Below are 22,500 nucleotides of genomic sequence, written 5' to 3' on the forward strand. Positions count from 1 at the left end.
AACACTTCCCAGTGTCTTCACTGGCTTTCTTTTATTTAAAGCAAAAAAGATTCTGAATACCTAATAAAATATCTGGTGGGTTTCATCAGCCTCTGATATTAATAATGAGATAGTCATTGCTGAAATAACTTAGGAAGCTTAGGAAAACAAGAAAATTTGTCACTGTAGTAAAGATTTAATCTAAGTGACTTACTGTGACTACTGAACTAGAAGTACAGTCTTTGACAGAGAAAGTAATAACAGTTACTCGGTCATCTAAATATCGATAGATTTTTATTACTCAAAATATTTCATCAACTTACAAAATCCATAAAAATTTAGCACCATATTGTTAGAAAGGATAAAAATTAGAAGGTGGTCAGTAAGAGGTAAAACATACCTAGAAATAGAATCCGTCTGAAAAGAAAAACAAACATAGGCATACTAAATTTTTATGCTCTCATTAAAGTAATTTATTGATTAATCAGTATATTTAACATAACATCAATACTGTTTTCACACTATTTATCATCTATTTACTATATACTTTCAACTTTAATATGGTTATTCTTAGACATTCTAGAACACAGAGTCACTATATATTTTTACATTCACAATTCCATACAATTACATTTAGCAATTTAAGGTCATCTTTTGTGAATTCCTACAAGTGCCATCATACAGTATTTTTTAATTAAGAAAAAAAAATTGGAGACTAAGACACATATTCATTACTTATACCCATTCAACAGGAAAAAGTATTTACATTAAGAAATGTCAAGTTTACTATGTGACATCTCAAAGCAACTATTTTCATCATTTTATCTATTTTTGAGGCAACAGCGTGAGACAAACAAATGAATACCTATGGTATTTTATATACAACAGTATACACACATTTTGTTTAAAATTTACTTTCTTGGAAATCCAGCTATACATACTCTAAAGTTTAGAAATTAGGGGAGAGAAAATTATGATTAATTTTCCTACACTAGTGGTATGCTGTATTAAAGTTCCAATAACTTTTCTTATCCAAGTGGTAAAATAATTAATAGGATAAAAATAGTCTCACTGGGGGTCAAAGTAGTTTTTTTTGGTGGTCATCTTTAGTTGTTTCTCTTTCTGTTGAAACACTCACTGAATCAGTAATTTTCAGTAAAGTAACTCTTCAGAAATGGTGTGTTAAATTTCTGAATTTAGCTATTTGTATTTCCCATTTTATTTATCTTCGATTGCATTGTAAAATTATTTGGTTCCTTAGGGACTGTTTGAAGTCTAATTCAGACTAAAAATGTCTTACTAAAGTCTCTTTAAATTTCCTTTGCAAAACCAATTTTGCATGTTTCCTATTTTTTAATCTAGCTTTATTATTGACTTATTCTATAGTTTTATAAAAATTAACAATTTTTAGTTAAATTTTAATTTTCAAGATATTCAAATTCATAAACTACTAAATTAGTAGACCTTGAAAGTTCTCATCACAAGAAAAAAACTGTAAAAAACTTTCCTAATATATACAAATATCGAATCGTTATTTTGTACACCTGAAATTAATATAATGAAATATGTTAATTATATCTCAAAAAGGGAGCAGAAACAAAAGATATTCAAATTCAGGAAAATATCTATGCCTGAACTAAAATGTGTACATATCAAACAAAAACATCACAATCTCTTCTCATAGTTTGAACTTTAGTTCAGTGATTTAAAATTTAAGATAAATAAAAACTCTAAGCAGTCACAGAAATCACTCGAATTCTATTTCTTTGTCTTTAAAAATTATGGTGTTATTTAAAAAATATTTTTAAATTATGGTAAAAAATATGTAACAAAATTTAACATCTAAACCACTTTTGAGAGTAGAGTTCAGCAGTGTTAACTCCATTCACATTGTTGTGCAACAGATCTCTACAACTTTTCATCTTGCAAAACCGAAAGTCTACACCCACTGAATATCTCCATATAGCCTCCTCCTCCCAACCCCTGGTAACCACAACTCTACTGTTTCTATGAGTCTGAATACTTTAGATATCTCAGATAAGTGGAATCAAACAGTATGTGATTTTCGTGAACGGCTTATTTTACTTAGCATAATGTCCTTGCTCATTGTGTTTCAAAATGTCTTTTTTCAAGGTAAAAGTATTCTTTTAATTTTTCTGATTACAGTATCATAAGCTTATAATATAAAAAATTCCTCTATAATTCCCCATCCCTCCAATTCCCTAGATAACCACTGTTACCACTTTTTGTACACATAGCTATGTAAATACATATACTATCTATCCATGCAAATATATTTTATTTAATCGATTCCCTACCAATAGACATTAGGGTGTTTTCAATATTTTGCTTTAAGAACCATGCTGCTATGAATCTCTTATAGATTTATCTTTATATACCTCAGTCATTTACTTGGGAATAAATTTCTAGAAGTGGAATTGCTAAGCTAAAAGGCCTGAATGTTTTAGCAAAGCTTCTGATTTGTATTGCTAATCTCCAAAAGTATGAAATTATTATAGTTTCAAAATCTTATAGGAAAATGCCTACATTAATACTAACTATTCCAAATCTGGACATTATTAATCTTTGCCAATTTCACTTTTGTATTGTTATGTCTTTGGTTATTATTGAGATTAAATGCATTTTCAAGCTTATTGGACCTTTATATTTCTTCTTTTGTAAATGAACAAATTTTATGTATTACCTCATTTATTTTTTACTGTCTTAAATAGTACAAATACTAGTCTTTTAAATGTTATAAAAGAAAGCTAAGATTATTTACTTTTACTGAGCAAAAATGTGTCTCAATTTTAATAAGGGTATCTTCTATCACATTCTAGCTTAATATATTTAAATAATCAAATCTGTTAATCTTTTCTTTATAGTTTCTTGCTTTGGTGTCATACTTAAATTCTTGATTAATTACTAATGTCTTTTAGATGGTTTTACCACCCAGTGGCTTAATGAAAGCAAATCATAATAACCCACATGACGGAAGCACCATTTTTGAATAAACAATAATTCAAATTTTCTGTGATAAAATTTATCAATTTTCTTTTAACTTATATCCTGAAGGTAGACTGCTTGAGTTTCACATGCTGTTCAGAATTTTCAAGAACTTTTAGGTATCTGACAATTTACTTTTCTTTGAAGCAAAAAAGCACATGCCAGAAAATCACTTTTCAATGTGGTCAACTTAGATTCTATAAACTCAACAGCAGTTTTGTTATCAAACACAATTTTGAGGTAATAATAACACTATTTCAGAAAATGCACAGAAGAATTTTAATGCTCATACTTTTTCACATAAAAGTAAGGGCTACTGCTACACATTTTCAAGAGAGAGCAGCACAGTTGTTGGGTAGAAGCACTTTACTAGTCAACTGTAGAAGACAGACACTGTGGGTTAGTGTCTTAACTTCCTGGTGCAGCAGTCATTAGGTTTAGGTGAGATGGTATGTAGCCGCATTAGTAGCACAATGGCTGCAACACCTCGGTGGTGGGCCTTGTCTGACCTAAGCCAATTATAATAATCTCAGCCGTATGAGGTAAACCAGCCTGAGGATAAAGCTGACATAGAGGGTTGTGTAATATAACTGGAGTACAATAAATTCTTTGTTTAATCCAGTTTGAGTTGTTTTCTGTTACTTATAACTGAAAGAATACTAGCACAAAGCAAGATCTAAACAACTCTCTATTTAAAATGAACAAAAACTATTTAAATTGGCTGGTATTAAGAAAATTTTCTTCTTAGAAAACAATGTTCTACTCAACCTTAATGTATCTCATGTATAATTTTAACGGTAAAATTTAAACACAATGTATATCAATATGTTTCAAAGTCACAGCTCCACCCCCACCCCAGCCTCCTGGGATGTGGCATCTGTGTGTGATAAGGCAGTGAGAAGCATCAGTTGGGGATGGTTTACTAATTCCCTCCCTCTTGTTTACCTGTCCATTATTTTTCTTTGAAAGATGAGACTTCATAGGGTACCACTGGGAAAGAAAGATGATGGACAGGTTTATAGAATATTATAAACCAGAGACATAGGTACATTTGAAAAGTTTTGATGATTGCTAGGCAAAGGGTTTAAAAGTGACAAAGCTTTAGCCCTGCAAATAATTTACTTGTTGAAGTAATTAATTTCTCAATCTGTCTGGCCACCTAAAGATAAAATAAAAGTACCATTTGGGTCAAAACAGGCAAACCTGGCCCTAAAAGTAATATCCACAGTCACCTGGCACAGGTAACCAATGTCTGGTCACTTAGCATTATTACAGATCCTTGATGACTAAAGGATATATTAACTCTATTTAGGAACTCCAGTTCAAAATGAAGAAATGAGCAGAATGCCATTTCAGGCTATAAAGTACTGAGTCTATAAGATTAGAACTCACTCAATACTGAATTAGGGGGAAGCTAGTGGGACTTTTCACCATTTGCAAATACTGCAACTTTAAGTTTTGAAACTTGCCTTAGTTTCTTCATCAGTATTGAGGAGGGCGAAAAGAGCTCTTTTCAGAAGATTGTTGAAAAGATTAGATGTGTTAATGAATGTAAAAGTGTTTCAGAGACACTAAATTTCTAAACAAATATAAAGAAAATTAAAAAGGCCTATTGTCTTCTCCAGCACAAAACTCTTTCATTTAACAAAACTAACATCTACTACTTCTGGATATCTTTTAGATAGTTTCTTTGGTAAAGGGTATTACTCTTTTTTTCTGTTTTTCAACTTTGAAGATTAATTTACATACAATAAACTACATCCATTTACATACAATAAACTACATCCATTTACAGTACAGTTTGATGAGTTTTGACAGTTGTGTATATCTACAAATCTACCACTACAATCAAGATTTGGAACACCTCTACGACCTCTACAATCTTGTTTGTGCCCCTTTCTGATCCCTCCATCTCTGATTCCAGAGAACCACTGTTAAGTCTATCCCCAGCACTCAGGTACAGTGTGTAGTAACTGTCTTGCATGAATAAATATATACATAGGTAAAAAGTAATCCTTAAGAAATATGAATACGTCTAAATACAAAAAATATAGCTTTTTACCTGAGTTTCCTTCTTATTGGATCCCTCTTCTGTATCTGATTGTTGTTCTTGTTCATTTTCATCGCTCTAAAATAGATTGTCAATTTATTTTAGAAAAGTTAAGATAAATGTCAAACAGTTGATATTTTAATATTTAAGGGCTTTTCTAATTTAAAATGACCCTTGAGAAAAATTTACACCAAATCGATCAAAAAGAAAAACTGATTTTTAAGTGGAAATTTTCCTACCCTAACTGAAGGAAGCCTATTTTATTTGCATGGTACATCGAACTAGGTTAGCACATATGGTGAAGAAAGACCATCTACCTAACAACTGAACTAGGAAATAGGTTAGGGTAAGGAAGCTGGAGACCTAGCATGAGAAAGAAGACATGCCATTTTATATTGTAATGATATTGCCGGTACTTTATCAATGTAAGTACTATTTACCTGCTCAATTATAATGAGGCAGCAAAAATAGGAAATTCAATATTTTAAGTAAGAAAAGCTAGATTCTATACACTTAGCAAGATTTATGCAATAGCCCTATTACGTTTAGGTAGTCTGTCCATCTAAAATTTCTTGGGAGTTTACAGCACACCAAATAGAAAACCAAAGTCTCAGCACACTAAAAGCCTAGATTCTAGACTATGGGAATATCCTGTTACAGGGCCTTGAACAATTAAATAAGCCCTAACGGTTTGAAAGGAAAAAAAAAGGGAAATCTGTATTCAAATAATAAATATATTAATACCACATCATGAACTGAGTGTACACACTGCAGTTTAATGGGAGAATACAGGAACTGAAGATAAAAAAAAGCAGGAAGCTCAGCGGTCCTGAAAAATAGTAACAGCAAATAAAAGAGAATCTAATAATATAACAGGAAAAAGCTGCCTAATATGCATCGCTTTTTCTTTCACAGAGCCCTTGGTTCTTTTGTATTTTGTATGATATAGGTTCAAACATGCAGCTATGAAGGGGAAAGGACATCTGTGCTTTGATGGCTCATTAGAATGCAATTCAATGCAGGCTCAAATTAAAAAGATGAGTTTTGCTAATATGGATTTCAAGAATAATCCTTATAATGCTGGTTAAGTGTACAACTCCAGACAGTAGAGTTTTAAAGGGAGACTTGGTCTGAATAAAACTGGGGAAAAAGAAATACTATACTGTAATAGATACAGCTTTGCCTATGAAACTCCTAATATATGAGTTATTAAGAAGATAATTTTAAATACTGAGTTACTGTTTGAGTACTAAGACTGGTTTTATTTTAGTTATTAAAATGTTACTAGGCAATCAAAAAAATTAACCATACATCATGTACTTCCTGATGGAGAAACAAAAATACCTTGCCAAAAGAATACTGAACCAGAATCTGATCGATTTTGTATCTGCAACTGTCAAGTGATAGGAAATAGAAAAACTACATGAATGCGTTAAACTATACTTCCGGGATATGAGAACTTATCCAGTTCATTAGAAAATAATTTTAAGAAACAAAAAGTGGAACAGAGGGAGAAACTTACTGATTTTAAAAGAGACTTTAAAGAAATAATTAATCATAATGTATGGTCCTTATTTGGGTCCTAATCAAACCAACAAAGTATAAAACTACAACAACAAATCATTTACAGCATGTACGAATTAAGTGGATAGTAAAACTGACTGAATATTCAATATTAAGAATTTAGTGTTGTTATTTAATAATAAATGTAATCATGATATTCTGACCATTTATTATCTGATAACACATACTATTTTTTTAAATCAAATTTTAATAATTAAAAAATAAGTCCTTATCTCTTAAAAATATATACTGAAAATTTTACAGAAAAAATGATATAAGATTTTCTTCAAAGTAATATGGAAATTGGAGTAGTGGTAGAGATTTAGCTTAAATAATGAATGCCTGAAGTGGGGTCTACTTTTCTGTTACTTTTGTATGGTTGAAGTTTTCTATATTAAAGATTAAAAGAAAAAAATGGAAAAAAATCAAGAGATTAAATGAAACAAATTATGTTTGTCCTTCTGTAGTTATATGCTGTATTGAAACAGTATAAATTTCACGTTAACAATGTTCTCCTGTGTATGAATAGCAATGCCAGGCACACGATCAGGGATCAGGTAAAAAATTAAATTCTATAGGAGTAATTGTTATAATTTTGTAAGTAAAGCACTGCTTCTAACCAGTATCACTTGAGATGGAAATAATTATTATGTATATTTTAAAATAATATTCATGAAAATGGGATTAAGTATCCTTTCAAGAATTTCTAAGGTAAGGGAGTTTAGTTATTATACAATAATCAATATATGTATACTGAGCTGCAGCCATTATTTTTATTCCAAAATTAGGACAAAGCTCCTGCTTTTAATACCAAAAATTGAAGTAGTTAGTTGTTAACTATCCTTTATAAAGAACTCTTTTTAATTAATAATTTGACTCAAAACACAGTGATGATCTAAAAAATATATAACCTGAGGCGTATAAGAAATTATTAGTATGTACTTTTGAAAACATTAAGCATACTATCAAGAAGTTATATTTTAATAGGTTCTCACATCTTGTGTCCAGAATGAAACTCCTGTAGATCTTCTTTTCTCTCTTGGTCGCCGTCGTTCTCTGATTGATTTAGGTTGTGATTTATCTTCTCCTTCTTTTTCCTCTTCTCTCTTTTCTCCTTCTGTTAAGGATTCAAATGCACCACATAGTAGCAATATATCTTGACGGTATTTTGCAAGGCAATGTAAAAACAATTCTAAGTTAACCTTCTTTTGAAACCTTCTAAAATTCTCTAATCATTATTAAGTTTTGCCCCTCTTAGTGCCCCTAATAACACTTGGTTTAAACACGTGTCTGTAGCTCTCATCGGGTATGTTCTTGAGGATCAAGACTAGAACTAATTTTAATTACTTCATTTTCCTAGTGTCTAAAACAAAAGTTTTGCTCAAAAGACACACTTAATAATATTTACTGAATAGAAAATAATTGAATCCTAAGAAGAGAATAGGTTCCACTTATTACCATCTGATAGAGAAACAGTTACTATACTCAAAATTATCACTTCAAGAAAACAAATGGTTCTTAATTATGGAACACTAGTAGGTATCATATAAATTTATCAGTTTCTGCTTCTACTATTATTCCCAGTCCTCATTCTGCAGAATAAATACAGCATTCATTTCATTTCCATTAGCTAGGATCTAAGAGCAAATCCATTTTTTTCTAGAAAAAAAATATTTATCTTTAAATATTTAAATTTAAAATTTAAATCATTTCTTCAAGTAAAAAAATTGGATGTTATAAAAATATTAGTCATAAAATTTGTTTCTTCCTGAGACAGTTAAAATGACTTCAGACTTATATACTAGAAGAATATTAAGGCCTTTGACTATGGTTTAAAGAGTAACATATATAAAACAAAGTAATGTTAAAATAATTTTTAAAAGGCTCCCTGTGACATCAGCAAAGAAGCACTGCAAAAGATAGCTCCAAATTATAGTATTAAGAGGGGTTTTTTAAGTTATTTTTGGAATTAGAGCAAAAATCTCAAACTGTAATGCCTATAGTGGCAAGCCAGGTAATATAAATGTATAAAATGGGCAAGGAGGGCTCTACTCCAAGGGGGTGGTGAGCTCTTAGTACTTGGCTCCAGCCAACTGATGACATGTGAGAATTCAGATCCAGTGATGCCGAATCTTCCATCTATTCAACAGAAGATGGAAATCTGAACTTTTATGCAAATATCTCTAATTTTAAATGTTGGCTCAAAATTTTTATAAACATTATGTGGGCCTTTCTCAGTGGATTAAAGAACTGAAATATCTCAATGAGCAACAAAAGAAAAGTCAGGTGGAAATTGGGAAAAATTTAATTTTCTGAAGTTTATCCTACATGATTAGTGCTATCATCATGACTAATACTATGAGATTTTGATTTTAAAACATAAAATGCCTATAATTAGGAATAATTTTCTTGTATAGTTAACTTTTCTAATATTGGTAGACATAAAGATTTTTGTGATGCCTTAGGTTATTAAGCTAATATTAAGCGTATCATCAAAGACAAATATTTTTGTGACACCTTAGGTTATACAGATATATATGCACATCAATACCAGATCATACAATTTTCTATTTTTATTTTCTACTTTTCTCATTCTTAATGATCATGTCATTTAGGTAGAATGACTCCCAGTTTAGAATGTTGTTTCTTTTCTGTTGAAATATGTTAGGAAAAACCAATTTAAAGGATTATTTGAAGGAAACAATGTGTTTTTGAAATTTGATTTTCTTACCTCTTTCATTTTCTTTTGTTAATCCTCTTGAGTAAGCAGAAGTTATACCTACAAGACTATTTGGCCTGTTTATTTGACTTGAAGCATAGAGTGAACTGCTCATGGTAGAAAGTGAAGAGGATGGAGTGGTTGAACTTGAAGTTGATACTGATCTGTAACGCTGATAAGTCTGTAAAATGTTAGAATTAAAACCCACCTGAAATATTAACCACAATTTAAAAAACACAGAGAACACTTAAATTCATTTCAATTGAAAAGTACTGTTCTAATCATGTCAAAATAATTGAGATTTCTAGTTAAAGTTCTTTTGGGTATTTTGTATATGGTTTGCTATTATACAAATCTCTCTTGTATTTTGAAAATTACAAGAACTATTCCTACCATTTGACCTAACCGTCATTGGTATATTATTACCTCATCATATGTTCTGGAGTATTTCTGTTTATATTCATCTTCTCTAGATGTTTCTGACTCTTTCTTTTCTTCTTGCTTCTCTTTATCTTGCTTTTCTTTTTCCTCTTTTTCTTTTTCTTCATTTTCTTGTTCTCTGGTTCGGGTAGAACGACTTCTTCCTATTGTTTTCTCAGCTTCCTGGAGATCAGTCAATGTTACCCCCTGCACACAAAAAAAGATAAATGTAATTACGAGAGGCATTAAAGCTCATTTCAAAAGGATATTTTATAAGTAGATAAGTATGAATGTATTAAAAGTCAAATATGCATGTTTGGAATTGGTTTGCAAATTGAAACAATTTCTACTTAGTCACATTCTATGAAGAAGCAAACAATAATAGGTAGTGGGAAAGATAAAAAATATGTGTAAGAAATTATCTCTATATTCGAGTAATTAACAAAACAGCATACAAAATGACAGAAGTACCATATGAATATAGATATTTCCAAAAAGTTCAGCAAAAGAGCCAAAATTACATTGTTTATATATTAAATTTATATGTATTTATGTTTTTATGTATGTATATGCACAGAGAGATTTCAGTAAAGAAATAACTTTGCAGGTTAAGCCTTGAAGAACAGGTTGAATTTCAGGAAGTAAAGGTACAAAGACAGAAAAAATATATTAAGACCCTAACAAATGGTTCAGCTTGATTTATGAGTAATGGTAAGGATCAAACAGGTGAATCTGGACTTTGGTAGTCCTCAACTGGAAGAAAGCAAAGGCACAAAAGGATACATAGGATATAATTAGAATGGCAAGGAACAGGTAAGGAGACAACTAGTCTGAGTGACATTTTTCTCATACTTGCATAGTAGCTGTTTGATACACCTAATAGAACTATTCTACCCAACTCTAAAAAGGCATAGAATTCTTTAATAATTATTAGATATCATATATGACTAATTTGTTTTAATACTTATCAAATACAGTGCCAGACACATTAGGAATAAAAAATTAATACTCAAAGAAGTACAAGGCATATGAGGTGAAATGTTAACAGTGTACCATATAAAAAAGGCTGTGGGAGGAGTACTAAAAGCAACCTTTTTTCTTTAAAGATTTACTCGCATTATGTACTAACAACAATATTTTCACTGAAAAGTGAACAGGGAAAGGTAATTTATTTTGAAGTTTCATATATTATACACATTAAATATACCTGTGTTGATCTTCTAGACTGTCTTGCTTGTCTAGATCTTGCTTTTCTTTGGGATTCAGACTCTTCATCTCTAACAGGAGTGAGGTATGATCTACAGTAATAAATAAAACGTTAGCCGGAGATACAATATTTGTGAATGTAATTACGTATGAATGTGTGTGAGTAAAATAGACATTTAGCATTTTAATGGGTTTTGAGAAAGTTTTCAGAAAATGGGTACACTCACTCTGAAATTCAGGAATGAACCCTGATAATTTGTTAGATTAAATAAAACTAATCATACTAACATATCACAGTTTTCAAGTTCTTCCTTAATTTTTTTTTTTTTTTTTAATAGCAGAAAAGAAACACTTTATTAAAAGGGAAAGTACACTTCCAGTCGTGGAAACAGGCCTGAGCAAGAGAAGCCTGGCTCAAAAGGCCCTAACTACTTTTTTCTTTTTAAAATCATGTAATGCCGTTCCTCTTAGCTCCATTTTTGATTCCCTGAAACACCATCCTAGATCATATACAAAGTTATTTGGCTAAACTCTAGACTGTCTATGTCTTTTTATGGTACAATGGTAAGGATGACCAGTTAAGCAGGATTTCCCGTATTCTTGTCATTGTGCATTTACTGATGTTTTTGGCAGATATTATACTCTTGTTCACACTTTGAGTTCTCTGAAAATTCAAGTGGTTTTATACATGAACTGCTTTAAAATCAGCATTACTCTTGGGCAATTCATTTCCTGATATGAAGAAGGGACTTGGCATTTATCTTCACTAAATTTCATCTTATAAATCTAAGCCTATTTTCCATCCTGTCTTAGGACATGCATAATTTCAAAAGTATGCAATCTATGTTAAGAGTTAAATAATTAATTAAAGGGTTGAACAGGCAAAGATAAGACTTAGCCCTACAATGCAAGAAGAAAACTTCCCTCCTATGATCACTATTACTTGGAAAGTTTTTTTTTTTTATATTGCAGGGCTCTGTTTTATAATTTTCATTCCATATATCAACTCTCTAGAGCTTTAAGTTTTTATTTAGATATAACAGATTCTTTCTATTTTTATAACAATGCGAATGATTTTTCTGCAGCGAGTAATATAAAAGGAGAAGAAGAACCAATAAATTTGTTATTAGTTTAAGAAACATTAGCTCTGGAATATGAAGAGCTTGTTATCGAAGGTGGTTTTTTAATTTGGAAAATGCTATACATTCTTACCTTCTCCATGAAAATAAACATATTAAAGGGTCTGAGAAGTACTGAGGGAAGAAACTGGTTTAACTGTGTTAAACCCAGCATTTTCCAAAATCAATTAAGTATTAATTCTTTCCTTTGGTGATAAACCTACTAAATGTGGAAAAATGCTCCATCAGGCATCAGCTGGGAAAATATGAGACCATGGCTAGTTTTTTTTATCCATTCATTTAACACTTATTTATGCATCTACTGACCCTATGCAATTTATGTTTTTTGGACTTCTATCAGATGAGAAGAAAATAATAAAAGGGGATAAAACCTAAATGTGAGAGCAAATCTGGTTAAACAAAAAGTTTGTAAGAGCCCATACGGCTGCACATCACTTCAGCATTTCATGAGCTGCTCTAAAAGTAAGCATGACAACGGACTATTGAAATCTAACTTCTACTATGTATTTAATTAAAAATTTCATATTTAATTTAGAACAGGGAAACCTGCATTGCTATTCTTCCCTTTTACCTCTATGGCAGATAGCACTAATTGACCATCACATTCTCTTCCAAGGAGCTTAGATTCTTTTTCAATACAACTTCAAGCTGCCATGAAAGTTAATAAATCTATTTATCATATCTGCTTTAATATATGCAGGTTAGGGGGATAAAAATTAATAGTTAAAAGTTATAAAATCTGTTCATTAAAAGTTTCCTTAAAACATTTGTCCCACACTAGCATACAAACCTAGCCTATCAATTTCTAACACATTTATTTCCTATATTTGATAGTCCCTATCTGATATTCAGTTCCTCTCTCCATCCTTGGAGTACCTATAGAGAGCAGACCTCGAAGAATAGGATGTAAAGAAGAAAATTAATTTATATATTTTATGTATTTTTAATTCCAAAGAGCTGATCATGAAAAAGACACTAGAATATACCAAATTCCATTGCTGCCTTAATCATTATTATATCATATTGTCATATTAGATCTCTTATAACTACATAGAATATATAAGTTTACTCTCTACTAGTCTTTTAGTAGTTTTAGATTGCTTGCTATTTTCTGAGCAACCCAAAGGATATTCTTAAATTAAGGTTTTTTTCCTCCCAATAAATGCAATTATTCCATATATATATTTATTCTACTGACATTTATTGGTTGAAATATTCATATAAACTTATAATGTTTATATGTGGCTAGTCAATCATATTACATCTTTAAAAACCTGAATACCAATCCTTGTTTCTCATTCAGCTTTTTTCCTTTCAGAAGGAAGATAAATGGGAGCTAGCTGAGCCAAGAGAGAATGGTGGAAGAGAGTAGTTAGTTATTGGTAAAGTATTGCCTTGCAGTTTAAAGACTGTGGAGAATTAGAAATACTTCGTTTTAATTTTTTCATTAAAACAATGAAAAAATTTGTTATCATGCTCCATCTATTTAAAGCTAGCTTCTCCTTCCTTTTCCCTAACCCTCAATTAATCCACTGGAAATCTTAACAAAAACAGGATTCCTCATCCAATCCTGATCAACAAAAACAGGAAAATTCTAAAATATGGTGGAATTTAATAGCGTGCATGGCAACTTTACATAATATCCAAAAGTACACATATGTAAGGGTACCTAAAATGTCATAAATGTATTGACTTTTGTCAGCCACAGTATATTCTTAAAACATTTTGGCGGCAAATTTTCAACCACACACATTTCAAAAAATTAATGAAATTTAATTAAAAGACAAACAAAAGAGGCCAACAATGTAGTCAAAATTGCAAACAAATATTTGACATAGAACAAAGCACAAACATTAATATTACTGCAAACATCAATGAACAAAGTAAGACAAACAAAATTTCTCTAATAGAGACCAGGAACAATCTCAATAAATATATTTTGTTTCTTATGTTACTAGAATCTGCAGTCCTTATATCTCCAAAAATTAATTTTCCATCTTTAATGTCTTTTAAGATTAATTCTAAAAAGTTGAAATTCAACTCTCTCCAATAACATAAAAAATTTTTTAAAAAAGCTAAGATTAAGAATCATAATTTGTTCTGAAACAACACATGATTCTGGGGTGACCTTCATTAGACTGTCACTGGAAAATTTTAAAAAGTGTGGAATCCTAGAGATAAACAGGATTCTGAAAGTAAGAAATTATATAAATCAAAAACTTCATTTTACAGAAGAAATTCTGATCCAGAGAGAACTCTAAATTTAGGATTAACGCAGAACAAGGAGGGAAAAAACAAGGACTGCTGACTCTTTCTCCCCTTCAACCCAAACCTCCTCTGCTCCATAAAAGCAAAACCCTCAAATTTGTTTTCACACATTTGAGAATGATGGATGCCTATACTCTTCTAATTTCCTTTGGCTGTATGGTCTTATTGAGACACTTCAAAAACCTGACTTAAATTCAAATATGATACAACCTACACTGGTATTCAAATTAAAAAATTCGAACTGCTTGTAGTTGTGTTATCACTATATTTCACTATAATGAGATAAAATGTAAATATGTTGGCAGAAACTAGAGATGTAATGACAGGAAAGGAAATATTTAAGTTTGTTACTTTTCATATATTTACCACAAATATTACTCTAAAGATACTACCGTAAGGATGCACTGTGCGAAGCACCAGAGACAAAGGATGTAAGATTATCTGTTTATGAAAACTAAGTGCCAGAAGTAAAACCAAGTTAATTTGGTATTTTAGTGAGGAAAATATCAGTTATGTAGCTAATTTAATGTTGCAAGAATAAAATATTTTAAAAGGTTCCATTTAGCTTTCTAAGGTTTTCTTCTTTCTCAAGAGGAAAAACAAAATTCAAAGATAGGGAGTATAGATGATATAATCTTGGGCCTTGCCTTAGTTCTCATACTAATTATATAAATGTGGAAAAGTCATTTAATATCTCTGGATCTCAGTTTCTTTCTGTAAATCAAGGACATCACAAAAGATAATAGGTAAGTTCCTTTTCACATCTATGATTCCATATAACTGAGAAAAATAAAAAGAAGTAAGCGATGCTCATAAATATATTAAAGCACACAAAATAAATTCGTAGATCCTTAAAAAAATTTAATAAGTGCCTTCTATGTACCAGAATTAAAACTAAGTGTATCAACATAGTTAGAATTATTTGGCTTACAAATATGCACCAGAAGCCTTTCTTCACCAAGAGAATCTTTACAGATAATTTCTTTCATTAACCTATTGGAGAGATGGTCACCAACTTCACAAGATTAAAAAACAAAACAAAACAAACAACTTTTATCACTGGGCAAGATATATTGGGAGTCCTATTAGGACCTTTACACACCTGCGTCTCTCCCTGACCTCTGATGTGGAGGAGACAGTGCCAGCAGTAGTTGTAGTCAGGGTTGTGGTAGAGGCTGCAGCATTTACAACAGTTGGAGCAACAGGAATGGTCACTGCCGTAGGAACACTGTCCTTTTCTTTCTCAGTACTATCCTCAGCCCACAAACGATTTGAGGTACTATAGCATCATAAGCAGCAACACAAAAAGAGAAAAGGAAAACAGCTAAACAATGAAAGCACTTTCTAGCAGCTGAAAACATGTGACTACAGGGATGGATTTTTTTAAAACACAAGGCAAGGCATATTTCAACTATGCACCAAGAAGCTCACCCAGAGCTGTCAAAGTGAGAAATTTATATTTTAAGCAGTCTAATTCAAGTAAAGTTTATAATTTAGGAACTTAATTTTTTTCCCCAGACATGCATAACTGCCTCTTTTTGGAACCAATTTTTGCTTGTAAATAATTTTAACAAGGTAAATGAAAAAATCCAGAGCCCCACAATCTTCTAAACAAAAACGCATGCACATACATAAGCGCACAGTAGGCCTGAACACAAAATGTATCTGTGACTCACCTGCTTTGTGTGCCTGCTGAGGAAGAACCCGTTGTAATCTTTGTAGTAGTGCTTGTGCTGGAAAGCAGGCTTTTCTGAAGCCCAGCTGCAGAGGTAACTGTTGGTGTTGATGTGGTGCTTGGAACACTAGAACTAATCAAATCATCTTGTCTTCTACCAAAGGAGTAACTAAAGAAAAGAGTCATATCTATATAGGATGTGTTTGTATGTGTATTTTATAGTTAATGTCTATACATTATACAGATTCACAAGGCTAGGAAAAATCTAAAAAACTGTGTTCCTAAATACACCACCAGCTCCAGCACCAAGAGTTGCACCTACAACTTGCTAGAGTTTAGATAATTTCACTAATTTGGTAGTGTATCATTTTACTGCCTCCCCCCTCTACCTCAACAAGACTCAAAGATGATCTGATCTGACATTTTACACTTCTAGAACTGTTCCAGATCATATGGTTATGACAGGCTGGGTCTGAGAAAAACACTTCGGTTTGGTTTTACTTGGGGAAAGCTAAGACTTTGAAATTTTGGAAGAAAATTGTTTCAGCAATGGGTCACATCCCTAGGAATGACCCATGCTTATATTATATTTGTTCATCTTTTACTCTTTTTTGGTTGTTTTTAGCAGATAAATAATTTACAGCCTCCCCTCCCCTCCATATGATATCACCAACATTCTAATTCAAGGCATTTACTTAGCTCTAAGACAAGTGAAAATTTTCCAGGTCACCAGTGATGACCAGATCAATTAAGACACTAATCTATTTCAAATGCTCTAGTCAACTATATAAGGATTTCCTTTTTAATATGCCACAATATAAAAGATATTTCATTATATCTCAAAAAATTAATTAAATATATATACAGCAGGTCCTCAAATAACGTTTTGCTCAACACAGTTTCATTATCACATTGATGAGATGCTGTAGGCACTTAATTCTAGTTTATACCAATCAGCCTACATTAAAATTAGTTTTGTTATACATCATTTCGTTTAACGTCATGCAACCTAATGAAGACGTTATGTGGGGACTGACTGTAATATATTAGGAAGGCATTAGTTGGAGCAAATTTTCATCCATCTTTAAATATATATTTTAGAAAAGCCTCATTTTTATAAAATACATAAAAGTTACTTAAGAATTATATTATTACCTTTTATGATAAGTTGATCCTTCATTAATTGAGCTATTCCTTTTGAAATCATCTTCCCATTTTCTTCTTGTATAAGAACTACTTGTTCGCAAACTTGAAGAATCTCTGTAAAAAAAATATCCTTCAGATTCTGGTAGATAATTTGTAAGAAAACTGTACATTAATAAACATTAGTAGGTGCAGAAACTAGAAAAGTCCCTTTGAGATACTTAGTAAGAAGTAATTCCATTTCTAGGATTCTGTCCCTAAGGTATAAACCTAATTAAAGGGAGAAAATTAAGATGTTTACAGAAGTTTTGTTCATGATTGCGAACTGTTAGACAATTTAAATTTCCATAGTTTGAGGAGGGGAAATGGTTACTTTAACCTCAGCAAACCTACTCTATGGACACTATGTACTAATGAAAAACAATGTTTACTGAAAATATATATTATTAGCATATAAACTACGTATGAGATGTCAGATAAAAAAGTCGAGATACAAAACTGGATGTTATAACACAATGATAACTGCATTAAAAAGCTCTCATACTCTATGTGCCGAAAAACAGGAAGAAACTAAATTAACACCCTTTTCCCCCTTCTTCTTTTTCCTTATCTATATGTTCCAAATATTTAGAGAACATGTACTAGTTTGCGACCTCATTTTCCACCACTGTCCCCTCACTCTGTTCTAATCACTATGCCTCTTTTTGCTATTTCACGAACATACCAAGCCAGAACCTCCTCAGGAGTACTTGGTGTTCTATCAGTAATACCCTCCATCTCTTTCTGCAATCCATATCTCACATAATTCCAACAATGCTCATGCTTTAACTCTCATGCTAGATAATAAAGATTTCGTAGTAAAAACAAAGCAAATCATAATGAATCCACCTGTTTTCTTTCTCTTCAATGTCAGATGTACTGGCTAGTCGTCTTGGTATTGTAGGTGTAACGTATGCAAGCCTAGTTCCTTTACTATCTTTCTCCTACACAACAGAAAAAAAAATGAGTGAAAATAAATCTGTGATACTTACAGGTGCTGCTAAGAATATTTAAGAGTATCCAACAATGAATAATGACATAGCCATCACAGTTTACTTTATAGAATTTCCACAGTTTCTAGCCAAACTCTAAAAAATTAATGTCTATCAACAGTCAAGTACTATAACCACTAAAGGACAGTTTGTATGAATTACTTTTATTTCTCCTTTTATCTAGAATTAGATAATATTTTAACATAGGGAAGAAAAATTCCTCTACAGTTTAATGACTTTTTCTATAACTTCTGTAACAGATTATTCATAGTATTAGTATCATAAGGTAAAATATCCTTATTTATTTCAGAGAAATAAGGTCTCAAATATAGTTCAATAAAAAGTCATAATCGCTTATGTTATATAAGGTATTTACTGCCTTAATATTCTACTCTTTAATATATATATCATTAAAACATTCAAAACAAAAGTTATTTAAATTATATTTATCTAAATCTGGTTGAGAATGTAGTGACAATGGCATCTGATCTGTTCCTACTATACTGGCATCAAGTAGTTAGAAACAACTGGGCAATAAACTGATACAAAATAAAAAATATTAAACTTACTTGATGAGAAATTCTATTTCTGAATTTCTGATAAAAGAAATACTCCTAAATAGAGGAAAAAACTATATGGAAAAAAATGTCCAAGCATCGATAAATGCAGTAGAAAATTAACAATCAGCTATATAAATAACACTGAATGAACTGTGGTACATTCTATTTGACAAAATTTAATATTGCCTTTCAAAATATAATAGTTATTTACTCATTAAGACAAAGTTGCTTTTGATATAAGAGATGAAATATCGGGTAAAGAAATGAGAAGATACTGGATAAGTGTAACCAATGAGTATAATCATATTCTAGAAGAAATGTACTTCTAAACTTTGGAAAACTTTCCTAATAAACAAATAAGCTTGCTCTTTGATAAATTTTATTGTAAATTTCAAAGTAAGATAAACTGTTTCTTTAATTGAGTATAGTCAGATCCTTCCAATTCCACATAGATATTTGTTTAAGGCAGGTACACTTGTATTGTCATGTAGTTCAAGTTGAAACATAGATCTAATGACAAATAGAAAAGCCACCAGATTTGACATTCCTGGAAAACAAATCATTAGTTTTTATAGAACCCAGACTGTGAAATAGATTACCTTTTCTTTATTATCCAAAGAGGAGGAAAGTCTAGGACTTGAAGCTGAACGCATAACACCTGCAGTGTCTTTTTCTTTCTGAGCCTCTTTAGATGCTGTGATTTCTGCAAGTGCACCATAACTGCCAGTCTTTCTAAGTCCTAACCTCCAAGATGCAGGAGACTCATCTTTTCTCTCTTCTTCTTTGGAAGAAATTTTTGTAGCTGAGGTTGGAAACTTTATATTTTATTTTTAAGAAAAAGAAAAAAGAATTATCAACACTGATCGATCAGTCCTTAAACTGCGAATAATAAGTTCACAGATAAAACATCTAAAATTATAGTTAATAATTTCAGAAGAAACACTTTTACTAAGTAGGTTAATGTCTTAGTCAAAGTGTAAAGGTATAAAACTGAAAAAGGCATGAACTACCTTTCCAGAAGTTAGATTTAACAAAGCACACTCCACACTTTATATCACACAGAAAAATTACGATGCAGATAGAGAACAGAAATGAGCACACCATAAGGACTTAAAACCATGCATCTTTGGAACCAATATTCATATTAAACTTGTTATATTGTAACCTAATATAAATCCTTGCACATAGAAATGCCTCACCATGGATTTTTCACCCTTATTGGGCACAAGAACAATGCCAGTTTTGCGCAAGCCCTGCCTCCATGATGCAGGATCTACAGATTCCACCACAGGCATGGTAGGAGCAATGAAATCATACTAAAGCCAATTAAAATGAGACAGGTAAAGAGATAAAGATTGAAAGTATGAAAACAGAAAAGGAAGTTTCATGAGCAAAACACATTTTTTCCTTTTTTAAAAGAATTTTATAATAAATCGAAATGATTGGGTAATAATCCAATCTTTAAAAGTCACTGGGAGCAAGTTCCATTTTCAGCATGAGAGAATCTGAAAGACTCTAATAGAGAAACTTTTATCTAAAGCAGTTAAAAGGTCTGTAGAGCAGATAATATAGCATGTGAATGAACAAAGCACGTGAATTTTGCTTTTATTCCTTTATATAATTGGTTAAACATTTTTAAATCCAGCATAACCAACAAAAATGAAAACAGATATATTTTCTAATTATAACATTTATTTCAATAATATTTTTAATATCATAATCATATTTACTGTTTGATTTTTCCACCAAACATTAAGCATTTCAACTAAAAACTATTTTTTTATACAAATATTTATTTCATTTCCAGGACTTTCCTTCAAACAGCCCTAAAAGTGAAACATTTGTTATCTGTAACTAGTTCACTTCATCGACTTAACTTATAGCATTTAAATATTCAACCACAGTTAAATATAAGTGGGTGACTATAGTTACTGACTAGCTGCTACAAGCCTGGGATATGAATACTTAAAAAAAAAAAAACTTTCTTTCATATTTAATGCCAAAGTCTGCTATTATTAGCAGCTTAGTAGAGCTTGTTAAAGCAACCATATATCGGAGGGCTACTTTATAGACAAAACTGTTATTAACATACCTCTGGTAACTTCCAGTAATTAATTCCTATCAATAGGATTGAAAATAGACACATGATGTACAGCATTTCTTAGTTTCCAAAATGTGCACTGAGGCATTCCAAGGCGCCAGAACAGAACCACAGGGGCGCTATGAGGGATATCTCATTTAAAGTTCTGAGAGCACAGTGACATCTGTTGGACACTGTACAAACTGCTATTAACTTATTTGCACTTACCTACTTCAGAAATGAAACAAATAGGTATTTCTTTTGGGCAAGTGGCACTGTGAAAAAGATTAGTAAAACACTAGGGGCTCTGTTGACTGAGAAAAGCTCAGGAACTTCTGTAGACACTGAAGTGACTAGTTATCAATTTCTGAGTTTAAAATCATAGTATTCTAGAACGGGGACTGGCAAACATTTCCGTAAAGTGCCAGACTGTAAATTTTAGGCTTTGAGACCACAGGGTCTCTGTTGTAACTCATCTATGCTGCTGCAGCACAAATGCAACCATAGGTAATACGTAAGTGAATAAATGTGGCTGTGTTCCAATAAAAATTTATTTAGGAATACTGGAATTTGAATTTGTGTCACAAAATTGTCTTCTTTTGATTCCCTCCCCACCACCACTAAAAATTTAAAAAGTATTCTCTCTTGTGCGCTGTACAAAAACAGGTATGTGGGTCAGCTCTGACCCACAGGCCATGGTTGCCAATTCCAGCCCTGAAATCTCCCCAAACTGGAAACAAATGTTATTCCTCTATGATAAAATAGTCATATAGCAGTAACATTTACTGAATGTTGTAAGAAAAGGTAATATTTAATTAGTAACAAATGTTTATTGGTTCCAGGTCCTAAGTAAAGTGCTTCACATGGGTTATCTTGTTTAATCCATACAACAACCCAATGAAATACTATTACTGTTAGAGCTGAGAAAAATAGGGCAGTGTTATCAATTTTGAAATGAACATTTGTTGCACTATACAATATAATGGATATACTTCCACTTTATCTAACATGAATTTGCATTTAAGTTCCGGTTTATTTGTTTAAAAGCATCTTCAGTTTTATTTGGCGTATAAATGAACCTCTCTGAAATACTCAACTATACTTTCTCCTTGAAACACTTCTTTTGGCTTTTATAACAGAGAACTATTTTGACTTCTTACTCTTCTGATCAACCCCCTTCTTGGTCTTTTTGTTGTTTCTGTCATAGTCCTGCAACATGAGCACTCCGAGAATATTCTCAGATCTCCCATTTTCTCTTTCCACTCCCTTTTCCCAAGAGTTTGGAGTAGGGTCTTCTCTACTTCCTCAGGCCAAATGTTAACTGTATTCAGCTTATTCTCAAATTTGTTACTCTCTAACTCACTCTAAGTCCTAAATTCCAAGTCCTGAATTTCTATTTATCCTTAGAATGGACTACTAGAACAATAATTGGAACCTGGAACTCAACATGACTAAAATCAAAAACACCTTTATTTCCAAATCAACTTTTAGTTCCCCATTTCTATTAATGGCATCAATAATCTCTTCAGTCTCCTATTTCTGAAACTTCTAAGTCATGTTAGACTTCTCTGTCACCTTCACCATCTACCTATAAAGTCTCTAAATCTCCTCCTTTCGTTTATAAGACGACTGCCACTTCTCTAGTTTATACTCTTATCATC

The 22,500-nt window shown here is 31.6% G+C and overlaps 1 protein-coding gene across 7 annotated transcripts in view; it reads right to left on the reverse strand.

The window, feature by feature from the left end:
* Nucleotides 1–22,500, reverse strand: part of PPP1R12A (protein phosphatase 1 regulatory subunit 12A) — a 131,073-nt gene that overhangs the window by 14,240 nt on the left and 94,333 nt on the right. The window contains exons 10-21 of one of the 7 annotated variants that reach the window (XM_039838909.1): nt 19,359–19,574; nt 18,057–18,151; nt 17,181–17,285; nt 16,027–16,158; nt 15,453–15,629; nt 10,945–11,035; nt 9,744–9,944; nt 9,330–9,498; nt 7,594–7,715; nt 5,048–5,113; nt 3,931–3,975; nt 380–396 (exon numbers count right to left, since the gene is read on the reverse strand). In XM_039838909.1, the coding sequence (XP_039694843.1) occupies nt 380–396; nt 3,931–3,975; nt 5,048–5,113; nt 7,594–7,715; nt 9,330–9,498; nt 9,744–9,944; nt 10,945–11,035; nt 15,453–15,629; nt 16,027–16,158; nt 17,181–17,285; nt 18,057–18,151; nt 19,359–19,574 (1,436 nt within the window). Of the gene's footprint in view, nt 1–379; nt 397–3,930; nt 3,976–5,047; nt 5,114–7,593; nt 7,716–9,329; nt 9,499–9,743; nt 9,945–10,944; nt 11,036–15,452; nt 15,630–16,026; nt 16,195–17,180; nt 17,286–18,056; nt 18,152–19,358; nt 19,575–22,500 lie in introns of all 7 variants that reach the window. The other 6 variants (XM_039838908.1, XM_039838911.1, XM_039838912.1 and 3 more) reach the window with 6 other exon arrangements.

This window comes from Pteropus medius, unplaced genomic scaffold, assembly GCF_902729225.1.
Source record: "Pteropus medius unplaced genomic scaffold, Ma_sr-lr_union100, whole genome shotgun sequence".
NCBI classification, from domain to species: Eukaryota; Metazoa; Chordata; class Mammalia; order Chiroptera; family Pteropodidae; genus Pteropus; species Pteropus medius.